Source organism: Leptosomus discolor, chromosome 3 (assembly GCF_034619465.1).
Source record: "Leptosomus discolor isolate bLepDis1 chromosome 3, bLepDis1.hap2, whole genome shotgun sequence".
NCBI classification, from domain to species: Eukaryota; Metazoa; Chordata; class Aves; order Leptosomiformes; family Leptosomidae; genus Leptosomus; species Leptosomus discolor.
In genome coordinates this window covers 52698217-52714554 of record NC_141393.1, presented here as the reverse complement: position 1 = coordinate 52714554, position 16338 = coordinate 52698217, and the positions used below count along the sequence as shown (strand labels likewise).

The following is a 16338-nucleotide window of genomic DNA, read 5'->3' as shown; positions in this document are numbered from 1 at the left end:
CATGGATGACTCCAAAAAATCCTCCCTCCACTTTCTCTCCTTAAAAGTAATCAGATCATAAAGTTTGTAATTCCAGAGAATAATTAAAGAAAGCCTTGAAGATAAAGGCAATGATAAGAAATGGACTTTCCTCTGCCAAGGGTTTCTCTAGCAGTCTTAAGGCGTACAATCTTTCAATGAAAAAGTGTGAAAGCAAATTGAAATACATCTGAAGTATAGATGTTTAAGTAATCACATCACTGTATTCAATATTTGCAGCAGACTAATACAAACATCCCCCTGGTGTCTTAATTACAGATGCAGAATTAGCCAACTCCAATAAAAAAATTCAGTAGCTTATATATTAACTCTGCATCTAGAAAATGAATAGCAGGTTAGATGTTTAAAAATACTTGTATATTGGTCCATTCAATTGACTGTTCTATATTCATCTAACTTGAAAGAAGGTCTTCTCCAGCTTTTTCAGTGTTGGTCTGATGATACATATCCGGTTTTCATGATTTGTACAGAAAGGATAAACATGTATTTTCTTAAAAGTGTCATCCCTCATTTGGAAGCAAAAAATAAAGCAGAATCTACAGATTTCCACTGACTTGAGCCTACATAAATGTCTTGGTTTGTTCAGTTGGTTGGTTGGTAGAGCAGCTGATCTGTGACCACAGAGATGCAGGTCAGCTCTAACTGCCGTACAGAAACTCAAGCCAGTAGAACATAAACCAGACACTCCTCTTCTTGATATTTCATTTCCTACTGATGTGTACACCAGAAAGAAGGTCTACCAGCTTCCTTCTGTCTTACTTGAAAAAGAACTGTAATCTTGAGGACTGATCATAGCAAATGGAAGCCCAAAATTCTGTTAAATTTGCATCTGAAGCGTTAATCCAGAAGCCCTTTTGACAAGCCCCTTGACTACTACTTACTTCAGTTTTAAAGTCTACGCATGAATAATACTGCTTGTCAACTTCAGAGGTGTTATTCAGATCAATTCAAATTAATTCTAATCTATGAATTACTACAATAGTATTGTCATAGACAAGTAGTAAATAGGATTGGCTTAGAAATGTAATACCAAGTTTAACAGCTCCAAGAATTGCATCACTATGTACTAAACAGCCCGCTTCAATGTCTTTCTGAGACAACGCTGAACCAGCAAAAGGACAAGAGATGAGAGACTCAGCCATTTAGAAAAAAAAGAGTCTTAGAATTACAGGTTTTAACCTAACTATTTCCTGCAAGAAGGTGAATTCAGATCTACATATGACCATCACTTCATGCTTCTCATTATACCACCCCGGTTTTTGTTGCTTACAATACTTAAACCATTTGAACTGATGCTTTCTATGTGACACAACTATCTCAAACTTGTTAAGTGGTTGTTGTTTTTTTTCTGGGAAAAAACACCAATCAAAATTATCTAGCTATTTCTGTGAACATGACAAAAGACAAATATGCTTTATTTCCCATGTCAGAAAGCTGAGAACTTTCCAAAAGTAGCTTTAATGCCCCTACTTCAAAGCAATGACTGATACTTCCAACAGATTTTTTTTGTTGTTGTTAGTTTTGCTCTCTCTATGGACATCTACTCAAAGGCTAGTCAAAACTATAGACTCTTGAAAAGGTACTGATCACATCTGCAGGTAAGAAGGACTTACACACCACAGGCAGTCTGTCTCCAAAGGTGTCATGTTCACAGGCATCTTGGAAGCTCTCACAGTGACTACCAATGATCAAACCATTTGGATGTCAACCATACAGAAGGTAACTGTACTTACGCTCCATGCTCTCATAGCTTGCCTCCAGAAGAGGACTTAGCCATAGCTTACACCTATAAACATTTAACCTAAGACTATAAAGACAAAAGCAGAGCTCCTTTTCAACAGCTGCTCTCAGGTGCTTGAATATATAATATTGCTCGGCAGTGAAACCAGGGGCACCTTTTTCATGTTGATAATGCAATCTTCTCCCACATTTTTCTGTGCTCCTGCCCATATATCTACACACACACAGATGACTGAAATCAAGTCACCTGCCTTCTAAGGAGACAAAAAAAACCCAAAACGAAACCACAACAAAACACCAACTGTCTTAAAGGACAAAAAATAATAAATTGTGGAAATTGTGCAAACTAGAGTCTGCAGGAATGTGTCTGAACATACGAAGCTATAGAGATGAGATTAAGGTTGCAAAACCAAATGTTAATCATATCAATTTATACTAAAATGAAACTTTTGACCCCAATTTTTTCTGTTGTTATACAGACTGAATTTAACACTCACCTCCTAAGGAACTGTGATGATAACTTTGTGCTTGAGAAGCACTAGAAAGTTCATGGATGAACTTAATAGAACAACTCACAAGGAAAACAATGATACTGCCTTCAGTGTAAGAGTTGCATAACATCAAGTATTGAGTCCTAATTAATGTAGGTATTACAATTATTAGGAACATACTTCAAATAGTAAATATAAAGGAAAATCATCACTGGAAGTATTATGGAAAACGGCAGTGATATGTGACCACGCAGTTGAAGACACCACAACACACATAGAAAAGCATGTTACATTAAGTCTCTACAGGTGGCTTTAACATTTCTCATTTTTCTACACTTGGCTTTGCAAGGTTCTTATGTGGATAACCACAACATCTAGTTCACACAAACTAAAGAATAAGAACTATTGTACGAAGTATCTGAGAGTTATAAGGGTTAACACGGTGCTGCTACCTTACTGGTATTAATGACATACTAGTCTTTTCAAAGTACAGAACTCAAGCAAACTGCAGCCAGCCCTTCTAATGTGTAAGAACTAAAAAACTTCATTAGAAGGTTCAGATTACTGGAGTTCAATAACAGATGTGGATTATCAGTTTTTGTTTCTGCTAGCCTGTTAGCAGAGATTTTCATACTAAGAACTTGAAAGCAGATGAGAATTTCATTCCCCAGTTATTAAAAAAACTGAGAGCTGGCTAGTAATTATGCACTGTTTCTTAGAGTCCTGCCACATCTGACACACTGTGCTTCTCAACTGATCAGTCGAGCCAAGTGGTGCACTGGGATTTCACCAATGCTAAAGGCAAAGTGCAAGATGATAGGAGCTGGGAAATGGAGGAAAAAGCAGCAGAACCAATAATTAAAATAATTTTTAAAATAATTATGTTAGCAGAACAATGAAGAAAGATCAGATATTTTAGTAAAGACTCAGAAGCTGATTTGTTAGGGTGTGTTTGTACAAACTGAATTGCTTGAAAAAGTCTGTATCACTTACTGAAACTGTTGAACTGGGAGTGTTTGTTCCATATCCAGATGAAGGAAGGGAGGCCAAGGACCAGCGGCGTCCATCCGTTCTGGGGAAAAGCAACAAGGGAAATTACTGTCAGGGATATGTTGTGACTAATACTTGGAAATAAGTATTTTCCTCCCTCAAATCTCTTAACCTCACATTTTTACTGAAGTCTCAAGTTATCCACATAAATCAGGTATCCTATTTACAGTGATCTTTGTGAAAAACCGCCTAGGGTAAGTTTTAAAAGCAAAAGTAAGTGACCTTGGAAAAGATAAAGTAAATAGGCATCAGATTTCTGCATTAAGCAGATGCTTTGTAAATATTACCAGTTGGGCAAAAATTGGAGTTTCTAAAACAGACAAATGAAATCAGCTCACGTCAAACTTCTCCGAAAAAGACAGTCATGCCTAAGATTATTATTGATGCAGTTCCTTGTCTTCCAAATAGAGTTTCAAATCAAGGAAATAAAATCATATTAGATCAAGAATCAACTGAAAGAGGACTTTGTTTCTGTAGTCAGAAGGCATTCTGCCTAGCACATCACCTGACACAGCAGGTGAATTAAATCCACTACAGTAGATCTGAACAGAGCCAAGAGGTCCACTTAAAATACAGAGGAGATAGAAATCACAGAAATTCCACCTAGGGTCTCTTTCTTCTCCAGTCAATATAATATTAGTAGTTATTTCCCTATCGTAGCCAAAGAAACATGACCTTCAGGGAAAATAACCAAAACAACTTGGAGATATGGCAGAAAAGGTCTTGTTTCACCAACATCAAAACTGAGGAACAGATGAACTATACAATTGCTTTGAGAAGAATCAGTATTGCCCTCCTTGAAACCCTTCTTCTCCCCTCAAAACCTGCCTCAGTGAGGACAGAAACTGAACTACATTCAGCTCAGTCTCTGTGCTTTTTCTGCCTATAATTTAATTTCAGTCTTGCATGCCCTTTGTGTCCTAGAATGAGTCTTGTTGCATGTTGGGATGGATGTTAAAGTCTCTTCCTCATATCAGTCTCCACTTGTTTATTTGTTTGATTATATCACATTATCAGTAACTGGTCATAAAGTGAAGTGAATTAGAACTGTTCTAACTTACTGTGGAAAATTTGGGGTGGGGGGCGGTTGGGTACACATATTTTAATGCAATGCATTATAAAATAGGGTGTTTGGTACAGGTCTGAAATAGTGTTTAGTGCTTATAAAAATTTCAGCTGTTATCATCTTCACAGTAATATTTCTCATCTCACTATCCAAACTCATGAAGCCTTGTATTCAGAAAAAACATTCACTGCACACCCAGACACAAGTGCCTGTTTCTATTTTTTCCAGATCTAGTTCCTTTTATTTTCAGGCACTGATACACACTGCTCCACTTCGCCATCTATCTTAAAACAAGAGGGAAATAAACCCACTGTTCTACATCACTGAAATAATATTATGTCAGGAGAGTTTTTTGAGAAGACTCATGCTTCATGCATTAAAAAAAAAAAAAAAATCAAGCTGTAATGTAGATTTCTACTGCATGTGCATGTTATAGCTAAACCCCATTTAGCCACAGATGACGTTTTCTTTAGCAAGTCAACTACATGTAAAAGAACAATCTCAAAAACTTCCAGAGATACATTAAATTCCCTTTTTAATCCTAAAAAAGCCCAAATGTCAGCATTGCAAAGTCACTGCATGATGTGGTCAGTAACTGAACACCAAACTTCAATGATTTTCATTCAGCTTCTTGTAACATACAGGGGTACTGGGGAAATGCTTCAACCTCAGTTTGGACCCTCAGTCCCAAAGCAAGACAGTATGTTCCCGACTTCTCAAACAGCAGATAGGAAGACATGGGTCACTCATTTTTTGTTAAAAAGAAAGCCCAATCCCTTTTTTACGGAGTTGCCTAAATTGCATATTGAAATAACACTGAAATACATTGAAATCTCATTTTGACAAAGTTAACCAAAAAAGACTTTCTCAAACAGAAAATTACAGGATACATCTTCACGCTTGGGCTATTTTCTGCTGATGCAATCTAGGTAAGCAATGTGCTAAGCACTCAGGACAATACATTATCAGCTCTAGTCCAGCAGAAAGAAGAAATAAGGGTAGAAATCTTCCAAATCAAAGGCAACAGGAAAAAAGCTTTGAAAGAAAATTCCTCCTTCTTTAATGCAAAACTTTCCAAAGTTACTTCAGTGTTTTGTTAATAAACATATTTTTAGAGAGTCCTCATGCAATATTGCTTCAGGAAAAGATACTTGGAAAGAAATTTTTAGGTATATTATTTTGCTTATTATAGACCCTTTGCTAGCACAATAAAAACATGCAAACAACAAATTTTGCCTTTAAAAAGACATTTTAATTAGTTAACTAAGGAGGTATTTTTATGGCAGCTAAATGCTATTTAATAAGCAATAGATCAATTTCAAAACAAGAAGGTGCTAGAATAAAAATGCATCTTCTCCAGAGCACTACATGTTTATCATTTTAAGCCAAAATGTAGAGATTTCCTGTTTTGATTAGCAAAGAATAGAAGCTGAATGCCTAAATGGGGTTACTACAGCATGAACTTGTTAGGGACACAGGCTCAGCTGCACAAAAGCATAGTTCATACACACACACACAAACAGCAGTAATCTGATACACATTACCTGTCCGCTCTGTGTCCGTGGCTGTATGGAAGAAATTGTACAATGATAATGAGAGAGGGAGAAGTAAAAGATACACATATGATTTCTGAAAAAAGCCTCTTTTTCTGTTACTGGTATTCCATTAGGATCATTTTTAGTGAATATGGACAGAATTAACCATACCTTTCCTTATTCAAGGAAATGCTAATTTTGCAGCTATGACACAATCATTGAAAGGGTGTCCAGCAAGGGAGTTATAATTAATCACTAGTCAAACTTAGAACAGTCTTGCAGTATATTGTAGTGAAACTGGCTTTACAGTAAAATGAGTTTTCCAAATGTGTTTCCTACTCTGTCCCAAGAATCAACTCATCACAGGGCTATAATGAAAGAATGGAAATAACAAACGATATCCAAACGGGATAATAAATACAGAAATTACACCAAATATAAAAGGCAGAAACTCAGCAACAAATCATTTATGTGACAGCAACGGGAAGAAATCATCCCAATCATAAGAACCATCTCTTAAGATCCACGCAATGCCAATCAGAAGGGTACAGTGAAATATCCATTTGTCTGGGGTAACCGAGCACCACACTTGCAATTACTTGATACCATCATATAGGAGTTATCCTGATGCCACTATGTGATAATCTATTAAACACTTATTGGTACTGCTGGCATAGCTATTCAGGGTGTAATGCAAGTAGAAAATAGAAACAAGTTTCTAAAACAAGCTGTGCTTAAGTGTTCTTTTCAATGACAGAAAAAGTATAGACAGCAACATGCATACTATAAAACAAACCACAGTACTGTTAGACAGACTTAACCTTTATTTATCTATTTCTTTAAAAATTAGATTTAAAAAGCCGAAAAGTACGAAAGGGCACTCTTCAGAGTTTTACTGTTAAAACATTCATTTGCTGCTTGAAAGTTTAGAAAGCAATGATACTGAAACATCAAGTTGAAACATGATGTTGAAAAATTACGCTACGTTTTAACAAGGGTTTCAGCTGCAACTTTCTTCCTTGTTCCAGGATCCAGAACTCTAGAAACCGTGAAACCTGGTAAAAATTCAGTTGACTGCAACAGAACTTACTGAATACACCCAGATCAGGCTCAGGTACCTCTTTAAAAATAAAGGTAGATGCCGTGAGGCCATTTGAATTGTTTTACCAGCAGATAAAGCACTAATTTTTCCCTCTGGAGCAACAGGAAAATAAGTATACAGTCTGTCACATTTCACACACTATTATAAAGTTTTTTCTTACATAAGACCTGAAGCCCAAAGTCTACTTCAAACAGTATTCAAGTATGCCAGGTCTTCTTGCAAATCACCTCAATGGAGAAACACTCCAGGATTTACCTGCCATTCAGATAAAGGGTGCGCCTTATTTCGTCAAATCCTAACTCTTTATTCTTCTTTGAAGTTTTGAGACCGATCCTTTTTCTAACTAGTCCCCAAGCTAAATCTGTCCTTCTCAGACGACTTACTTCCTCTCAAATGATCACACACTTCCCAGTCTCAGACCATTTTAACACAGATTGGGTTTTTTCAGCAGAGGCAGTGTTTAGCAAATCCAAAATACCTTCCCCACACTCGAATCTAATAATTCTGCTACTATGCCCGAACTTTGCTTGGGATCTCTCCTATTTTCCTGTTCTTTATTTCTCCACAAAATTTAACTTTCTGTTTCATTATCCATTTCTGCCTACCTGCTGGGATACAACATTCAATACAGCATTTGTCTGCTTCTCCCAGCTGTCTTTAGCCTTTCTATCCTATTCCTTACACTAAATTCATCACTATAGCATCAGATTTCTTTCCACTGGTTTGATATACAGCGTGACCAGCATTTGTCTAGCATCCACTGCTGAACAGATTAAGCTTCACATTCAGGTCTCTCAATGCTGCTCTTCTAGAGGTTCTTGTAGACCAGCAATTTCAATTATCAGCTATTGTCCTTATTAGGGCAATAATGTACTGTTGACACCAATGCCCAAGACAGCAGCGAAAACAAAAAAGTTGCTATCAGGCAGAAGGCAGCAAATGAATGCACACACAGTTGTGTACGCCTAGTTTTAGGTATGTTTACGCCTTTGTGCAGACATAGCAAAGAAGATCAGTATACTTTGAATACACCTCAGTTATTCGGTGAGAACACCACCTAGGACCACAACTAAGATAAAACCAGTTATGATTAGGATGGTTGTAATGTCATTATGACTAAATTATTTGTCATATCACATGCCCTACATGTCAACCTTCCGGGAGAACGTTGCCTTCTCCCTAGGCAGTATTGACTACTTAATTTACTTTATCTTCTTCTAGGTCTGAAGGACCTAATACATTCTGGGTGCTGTCAAGATCTAAACCAAAAAGAATAAAATAAGATAAAATTGGAAACACCACAGAAAGTAAAACACAATCAAAAAACTTCTAACCCATAGGCCTTTTCTAAATAAAAGTATATAGACTATTTGCTTGCCAGTCAAAAGAGAAGAGATCCTGCCTTACCTTCGGGCAGGAACAAAGGAAAAATGAGCGGGTGCATTTGGAGAGAAGTTTCTGGGACTGTCCAAAGGGCTGCTACCTGTTTAAGAAAGTAAAAAAAAAAAACAACAACAACAAAAAACAACAACAAAAAGAAACAAAAAAACCCAAAACAACACAAAAAAACACACCCAAAAACATTTCATTCACATTTGCAACAAACAGAGTAAGTTTTCACTGTGCAGAAAGACTTTCAACTGCAAGTTTTAGTCACAAACAATTGAAAATACGGAGCTTTGAGTCTTTGATCATTTGAGCATTAGTTTGCTAAAGAAATGTTCTGATATGGATACATCAGTAATTTTCCCTCCTTTTAAGGTGTACATTTTCTTTATTACTTTCAGATAAGTAATGTATCCTACATACACAATACAGTCTTCTAATATTTTGCAATAATTTCTATGTAGAAGCTTTCCCTAACACTTCCCAACGAAAAACCTGAATTAGAAATTACATTGATGACAGTTTCAGGAATAATAAAGAGTAAGAAAGTATTTCTTCACAATGTACATCAAGGCTGAATGCAAAATCCACTGAGGAAAAAAAAGACATACCAAAAAAACTCCACATGATAATAAAAGGACTACACACATGCAAGATGATCAGGCTATAACATATCAGCATTCACCCTAACTACCACTTTTCTGAAATAATACTTCTACCATGAAAATGAAAGTTCCAGTGAATTTATACAGTGAGGTAAAAATAACACTTAATTTTCCTCTTGGCACAAGAATACTTTCTCTCGGCTTTGTCATATGATGTGTAAGCATATGGTTGGAAAGTGGTATATTGCAATGTATTTTATTTCAAAGGAAAAAAGCAACCATTTCAGAGAAGGCCCTTCTGAAAGCCAGAATCATTTACAGACTAACTGCAGAAACCTTTGAAAGTTATGGATGAATTAGAAGCTTCATGTCAGCGAGTGTGCTTTCTATTGGGCATATTCTTAAGTGGTTTGCTCTTTCAGATGCCTAATACAAACACAAAGGAGAAACTATACATTGTAAACATATGCTAACAGCAACCTCTTTGTGCACAGACAATAAAATAAGAGCAGGAAAACTAAATAGATACTGGCCAAGCAATACTCAAGGTACATAACTGCTCATCAGAAATGTTTTCAAATTTAGATCCATATAAAATGGATTTATTTTGAAAGTCATGTTGAAAAAATCAAATATCCATGATGAGTCATCTGCAAATGACTTGTCTCTGTTCCAGGAGAAGTACTAGGTGCCCAGCTCATCCCCCAAGCCAGCACTGTTTGTGAGGGTATGGTCCCATCCAGCACTGTAATCCAGTTTATAATTAAGTTGCATTAATTTCAACCCAAGTTATTCATACACCTTAACTGTTACACTGAACTTAAATGAAATATAAGCACTCTGCTCAGTTGAAGGTCTGAAGTCACACTTCAGCTAAACAAATGCTTCACAAAAATCTGCAGTAGCATCTCTCCACAACTTCTTGTGGGCAAGGTGTGTGCAAACCTGACACATGTGCCTGTGCAGGTAGGCAGGAGCAGAGGGAGAAGAACTGATACCTTCTGGGGTATGAGGATGGCCACAGCGCAGCACAGGCCAGCAAACTCCATCTGGTCTACAAGTCTACAAGGGGAAAATTAGCAGCTGGTTGAGATAAAAGCAGCCCCAGGCTGATCTAACATGTGTCAAGGGGTGATGAGAGAACTGGAGAGGTAAGTGAATTCCAGACCACTCCACAATTGCTTCATCAAGAGCAAACTAAACTAAAAACAAAGGGGTTGAGCAACAGGTTTGTTTTCCTTTGGCTTTGTTTTCTTTTGTTAGTTAAGAACTAACAAGTTCACAGTGTACTGTAACACAATCCAAGTCTTCACCCAAAACTGGACACCATTTAACCCATTCCCAGTATATCCCAAGTAGGAAGGGCAAGGAGTCATCAGAAATCAGTAACTAGATGGGTTTTGGTGCTTTATTTATTAAGCTTGTGCTTGTTTTAATTCTTATGGTCACAGTGGAAAAACAGAGACTTCATGCTGGTTTTGAATTAAGAGAAGACTAAGTGGTTTGACAGTCCAGAAGCAGCATTTTAGATCTGAAGGAAATGCAGCAAGAGTGAGGCCATTCTGTGGTTATGTAGATCTTCTAACAAGGCAAGGAAGGCTGCCAGTTTTGGTGGGAACCTTGGTCTTTGCCTTCCCATTTTTCAAGCTTTACTGTTGACAAACCCTACTGTGTCAAGATGATCTTTCTGAACAAAAAGCCCTTTGCACAATGCTGTTATAAACAAGCAATGAACTGTCATTGCCTTTTTATATCTTCATCAATCTTCTGTAACTTTCCAGATTATGATCAAAATAGGATTTCAGAATAACTGAGCAAATTGGGTAATGACAGCTTTTAAATTTTGAAATTAAGTATGTGGGTGTTCGAACTCTTCTGAGCCTGCACAATCTGGTACGAAGATACTACTAATTTTTAAGCAACTACTTTTCAGATTTATATGGCATATTTCCTTCCAGACACTGGAATTTTAATTAGATCCCCTGTGAGTTGCTTCTAGTTTTAAAATGAAAAGCAATTAGTTTTTCTACTCAATTCAAGTCTGGGTGAGGCTTTTAAAACAACAACAGGGAGAAGGGGAATTACTACTTTCCCTAAAATTTCCCAGTACTGCTGCATCTGCTCTAGTTGAAGGAATTTTAATAAGAGAATGGTCTTAGTGCAATGGTCTCATTCACCAAGGCTGATTGAAACCCTATTTATTCTGTTTGCAAAGGTAAATTCCCCTGTTGCTCCAGGGTTATAGTTGGCTACTACTGAACCTGAAATGACTCTGTCTCAAGGGAGGCTGTTACACAGCATGATTGCCCATTAGGTAAATCAACACGGTTACATGAACATTAATAATTCAGGCTTTACATTTTCTGGACACAGGAAGAGGATGCAGCCAAAGCATTTGTACATCCACTACCCTCAAAATACAAAACCAGACCTTAGAGGCAACAGATAGGTGGAAGACTCAACTATCATCTACAAACACGACATTCATCAGACAGGTAATGAGTCCAAAATCTCACACCAGAACCATTCTGTAAAACTTGCTTCTGGGATTCATAAAAATAAACAAACACAAAAGACAAAGTTGTTGTGATTTTCTACGTAGGACATACTACCATTATTTCTAAATATTAACATAAGCAGCTAAAGATCTTACTTCATGCTACAGGATTAGGTGCCTTCCAGCACACACAAACCTTAAAATGACCAAAAAAGTTTAAGCACCCTGTGTACCACCCATCTCATATACAGTGAATGCCACAGCACTCTCACACCATCCGAGGATCACACACGTGAAATGCTGATGAACTGCAACTTGATAACCAGGGCAGGATCTAGAGCGGCATGTTACATACTCTGCCCACTCTAAAAATAATAAATGAATAGAGGCCTCAGTAATAGCCATTTTTCTGCCAGAAGGCGGAACGTAACTTGCAGTGTAAGAACAGAATAATTTAATTCAGTACCACAGTGCTGCCTGCAAGCAGCTCCCTCCACCTGCCATTACAGATGGGAGCAGGACCAAGGTTCCAGCAGTGACAAGCATCTCCACTGGAAGCCAGTGAGTGACCTGGCTACCTTATAGTTGTGGAAAGTAAATTTTAAAACAGCCTGAACTTCAATTATCCAGCTGTAAGAACATCTCTCTTTCCTACTGAATTATGAAGATGATGTTGCTTCTTTGATTGATTTTAAGCTTTTCATTTTAGAATATAATCTAATGGCAACTTAGTAATCAACCTCTTGATGTAACCTCTCTGTAATTTTCAGATTCTAACAAACATATTCAAAGAAATACAAACAAAAGGAAGGAACATATGTGTACACCTTTTCCCTTCTGATTTTGAAAGAAAAAGAATTTAGAATAAAGGGATAATTTTCAAACCTGTATTCCTAAAGCTGGGCACTTCAAGTTTGGGAGACTAACAAGCAGAGTGACTTTCCCACAAAGTTAACGAGCTGTAGCTCATTCTGGAAAATGTTATTTCATACAGTTTGAAAACTGAATTAGTACACTTCAAATCCATTAAGCATTCTTGAATCAGAAACGATTTCATGGCAGAGATAAAACTGTTTGGATGTACTTCCATCCCAAATGTTGAGATCTCTTTAGTATTACTTTTCCTCTAAAGTTTCTAGGATAGGAAATTGCCTGGCATCTCATCTGGATGCCGTTTCAGACAGCAAGTGTGTCTGCCTGGACCAGTGTTCATTAGGAAGCAGGTTTGCCTGACGGAGAGTCAACTCTGCTATATCACACCCAGTGACTTTTACATTATACACAGAAGAATAACTCCTGAGGCTAGTGCCATACAGGACTTGACTTTAGAGTGGTTTCCGAACAGAAACATTTTAGAAAGCCTCCCTGATTTCTCTGTATGCTTGCTGTGCCTTTGATTCATAAGAGAGGTTCGGAACTGGCGTTAAGAAGAGTGTGTTCAAGACAAAAGAGGCCAGGGAGAGGCTCCAGCATTTCTTAGTAACTTATCAGTGTATGTGCCTGAACAAATAGATTGATAGATTCTGTTCAAATACTAAACAAATATCACAGCCTGTTCTCAAATTCACATCTCACATATGATATTTCTTAAGAAAATATTTGTGACTCTACTCTAAATTTCAGCTACTTTTGTCTCTTGAATAAATTCTTTTTCCCAGGGAAGACTCCTAAATATAGTACTGGGAGAGAACTCAAATTGCAAGTAATTTATCTTGCTATGCTCTACTGGCTACTCTTGGAGGTCACAAAGGATGTAATTTTAATTAGTAGCCTTAAATCCCATATGCAACTTCAGAACAAAAACTGGAAACATTTGATAACTACTGCTAAAGAAAGATGGCATACCACTGACCAATCACTCTTGGTTCTAGAAGACACTCCCATACTTCTAATAAAAGATAAGCTTGTAAAGCCTGAGACAGCATCAAAACCACTAACAGCAATTTTCCTTTTTTGAAATAGAAAGAGGAAAAAAGCAAATCAAAATAAAATAAAATAAAAAATAAATGTTTCTGTTGTGAACATTTCTGCATTTGTTTTCCAAGAAATGATCAAGTCGACACCTTGTTGCAATCTGCCAAGCAAGGACACTTTTTTTCATACTCTGAGGAGCATCTTTCTCTATCACTTCAGTTAAAGGCTTGTACTGCTAATTCAGAATTTGGTAAATCCAACATACATATCTCCTCTAAGAACAAAGTGAACAGCACAATGTAACTAAGTGGAGAATCTCTACCAAAAAAAATTTGCATAGGGCAATTCCCTTTCACTTCAAATCCCCCTGATTCTGTTGTGTGCGATTATGATAGTGATAGCTTTGTACAACTTATTGAAACCAAATTTTTGGGCCTGCATTTTATCTGAGATTCTGAAAGAAGAAGAAAATGGTTTTCAATATATCACTTTTGCGATATTGTTAATTTTTTAATTTTAAAATCACGGGTCATTTAAAAAAAACAGTGCCATTTAAGTATCTTCCTAGCCTTCCATGACTGGGCTTTATAGCATCCCGAGCAAATATGACAGATTTTTATGAAAACTTAAGAGTGGTTGAGGCTTTCAGAGGCATCCCTGAACAATAACTTCGGTCGTCTTTTTCCTTTCAACACACTGGATGTCACCTCTAGAGATGCAATGCTCTGCAGACAGAAGCAGATGGCTCCTTCTAGCTGAGCTACTACCAATTCACTGTTCTTTCTCAGCATTTCCTTAGTTTCAATCTCCAGAAAGTATTTACAGAACATACTGCCATGTAGGAGAAGGAAAGTCTGATTATAATGAAAACAACAGTTACCTGTCTCACATGCAACAGTGATGTGCTTCCAGACAGGCTCCGCTGTGGGTGATGTGCCACAAATGTTCAAGCTGTTTTATGCTACAAACTGGTGCCCATTAGGGCCATACCTCAAGCCCAAATGTCTTCTCTGGCATTTTGAAATACTGAAAACAAACACATCACCTACCTCCCTCAGCAATAAAAACATCAAGAGAACACACTGTTCAGGCAAGCTGTTGAATCTGCATGCATGACCCTTTCTGAATATCTATAGTTACTGTAGGCTGAACAATCATTCTTTCTTTTTCTGTAGAAAGAACATCTCCACACACTTCACCTCGATGACTAACAAGCAGTCGCCATTTACTCTGAAAGGAGCATTTCCCAATTGCTGCCATGGTAAAACTGGCAGTAATGTAAAAAAAAAGGAAAAGAATCCTAAATATCTCGTGTTGCTCTCAGTAACAGATAGAGACCATAAGATGGCACACTGCACAGCTGACGGGCTGACACAGGCATACAGAAACAAGCAGGATGTTTCTTCTCGTGAGAACTGCAGTCAAAACACTGGCACAAATTAACCATGATAGGGGACTCAAAAAAGATATTTACTTATATATATATATATTTAATTGTATTTTACTTTTGGTTTCCATCTCAGGTTCTTTTGCATGATGTAAGAGGACTGAATCCCCCAGAAAGAGTAGAGGGTGGATATGGTAGCGAACTAGAAACTGCAGAACAGATAAGCACATAAACCACTTCTTCTGAAACTATAAGGACCCTCTTACAAGTCAGAAAAGGTGAAAAACTATAGTCAGATAAGTTTCAAAGAGCATATTTTGATGTAGAGTATCAATTATGTTCAAACTCACTACAATGAACACTGTCATTTTTCCTAATGATTCCCAGGTAAAGCAGTCTTACGGAGTTACCTGCGTGTCCATGAAGAGGTGAATGTGGTCGCGGGAGAGTTGGAGATGTGCTGGATGTTACGATCAAACTCTTTCTGTTGCTTGTCCGACAGCTGAAAGAAAGAAAGATAAATGATAAGGCATGGTCAGATGAACAAAAGCACCTGAAGGCAGGTCCTGCAGAATGTCTGTCAGCTAAGGAGGAATCTTTCAGTATTTAGGTCAGTATTTCCTCACACTCTCAATCTTGGTAGTGACCCTGCAAAGAAGTAAACATACAGGGCAAAAGGTACTTTGTCAGCAGCAAGTGTTTTAATACGCTGGAAGCAATATAAAAACTGTATCTCATTCTGCACAGGCCACTAGAGGTAGCTGACAACACGTTCCCTATTCACAAAACATGTGCAACTCTTGCTTTACAAATCACACAAAAAGCAGAAAACTGGAAAATACCCCAGAGTGCTTCAGATATTCTTACCAATATCCAACATAGCAAATGAACATGTTACAATTATTTGCTATTACAGTAAGAAACCGTTTTCCTTAGGGCAGGGTTAGAAGTACAAAGCACAGTGTTAGCACAATTCAGCAGATGAGTAGGATTACTAGTAAGACCACTCTCCACCACCTTTGCTAAGTTGTGGGGAACAGGAGAGGTGCCTGAGGACTGAAGGAAAGCAAATGTCACTCCAGTCTTCAAAAAGGGCAAGGAGGAAGACCGGAGTAACTACAGACCGGTCAGCCTCACCTCCATCCCTGGAAAGGTGATGGAACAACTTATCCTCGGCGCTGTCTCTAGGCATTTCAAGGACAAGAGGGTCATTAGGAGCCTTGGTTTTACCAAGGCCAAGTCAGGTTTGACCAACCTGAGAGACTTTTATGACGATATAACCAGGTGGATAGATAATGGTAGTGCAGTGGATGTGGTTTATCTTGATTTCAATAAAGCATCTGACACCGTCTCCCACAGCATCCTCACAGCTAAACTGAGGAAGTGTGGTCTGGATGATCGGGTAGTGAGGTGGACTGTGAATTGGTTGAAGGAGAGAAGTCAGAGAGTTGTGGTCAAGGGCACAGAGTCCAGTTGGAGGCCTGTATCTAGTGGAGTCCCTCAGGGGTCAGTACTGGGACCAGTAC

The 16338-nt window shown here is 37.8% G+C and overlaps 1 protein-coding gene across 4 annotated transcripts in view; it reads right to left on the bottom strand.

The window, feature by feature from the left end:
• Window positions 1-16338, bottom strand: part of MAST2 (microtubule associated serine/threonine kinase 2) — a 200906-nt gene that overhangs the window by 54615 nt on the left and 129953 nt on the right. For all 4 annotated transcript variants that reach the window (XM_086463118.1, XM_086463120.1, XM_086463119.1 and 1 more), the window contains 4 exons: window positions 15223-15314; window positions 8431-8506; window positions 5931-5951; window positions 3264-3342 (listed from right to left, as the gene is read on the bottom strand). In XM_086463118.1, coding sequence (XP_086319244.1) covers window positions 3264-3342; window positions 5931-5951; window positions 8431-8506; window positions 15223-15314 — 268 coding nt within the window. The remainder of the gene's footprint in view (window positions 1-3263; window positions 3343-5930; window positions 5952-8430; window positions 8507-15222; window positions 15315-16338) is intronic.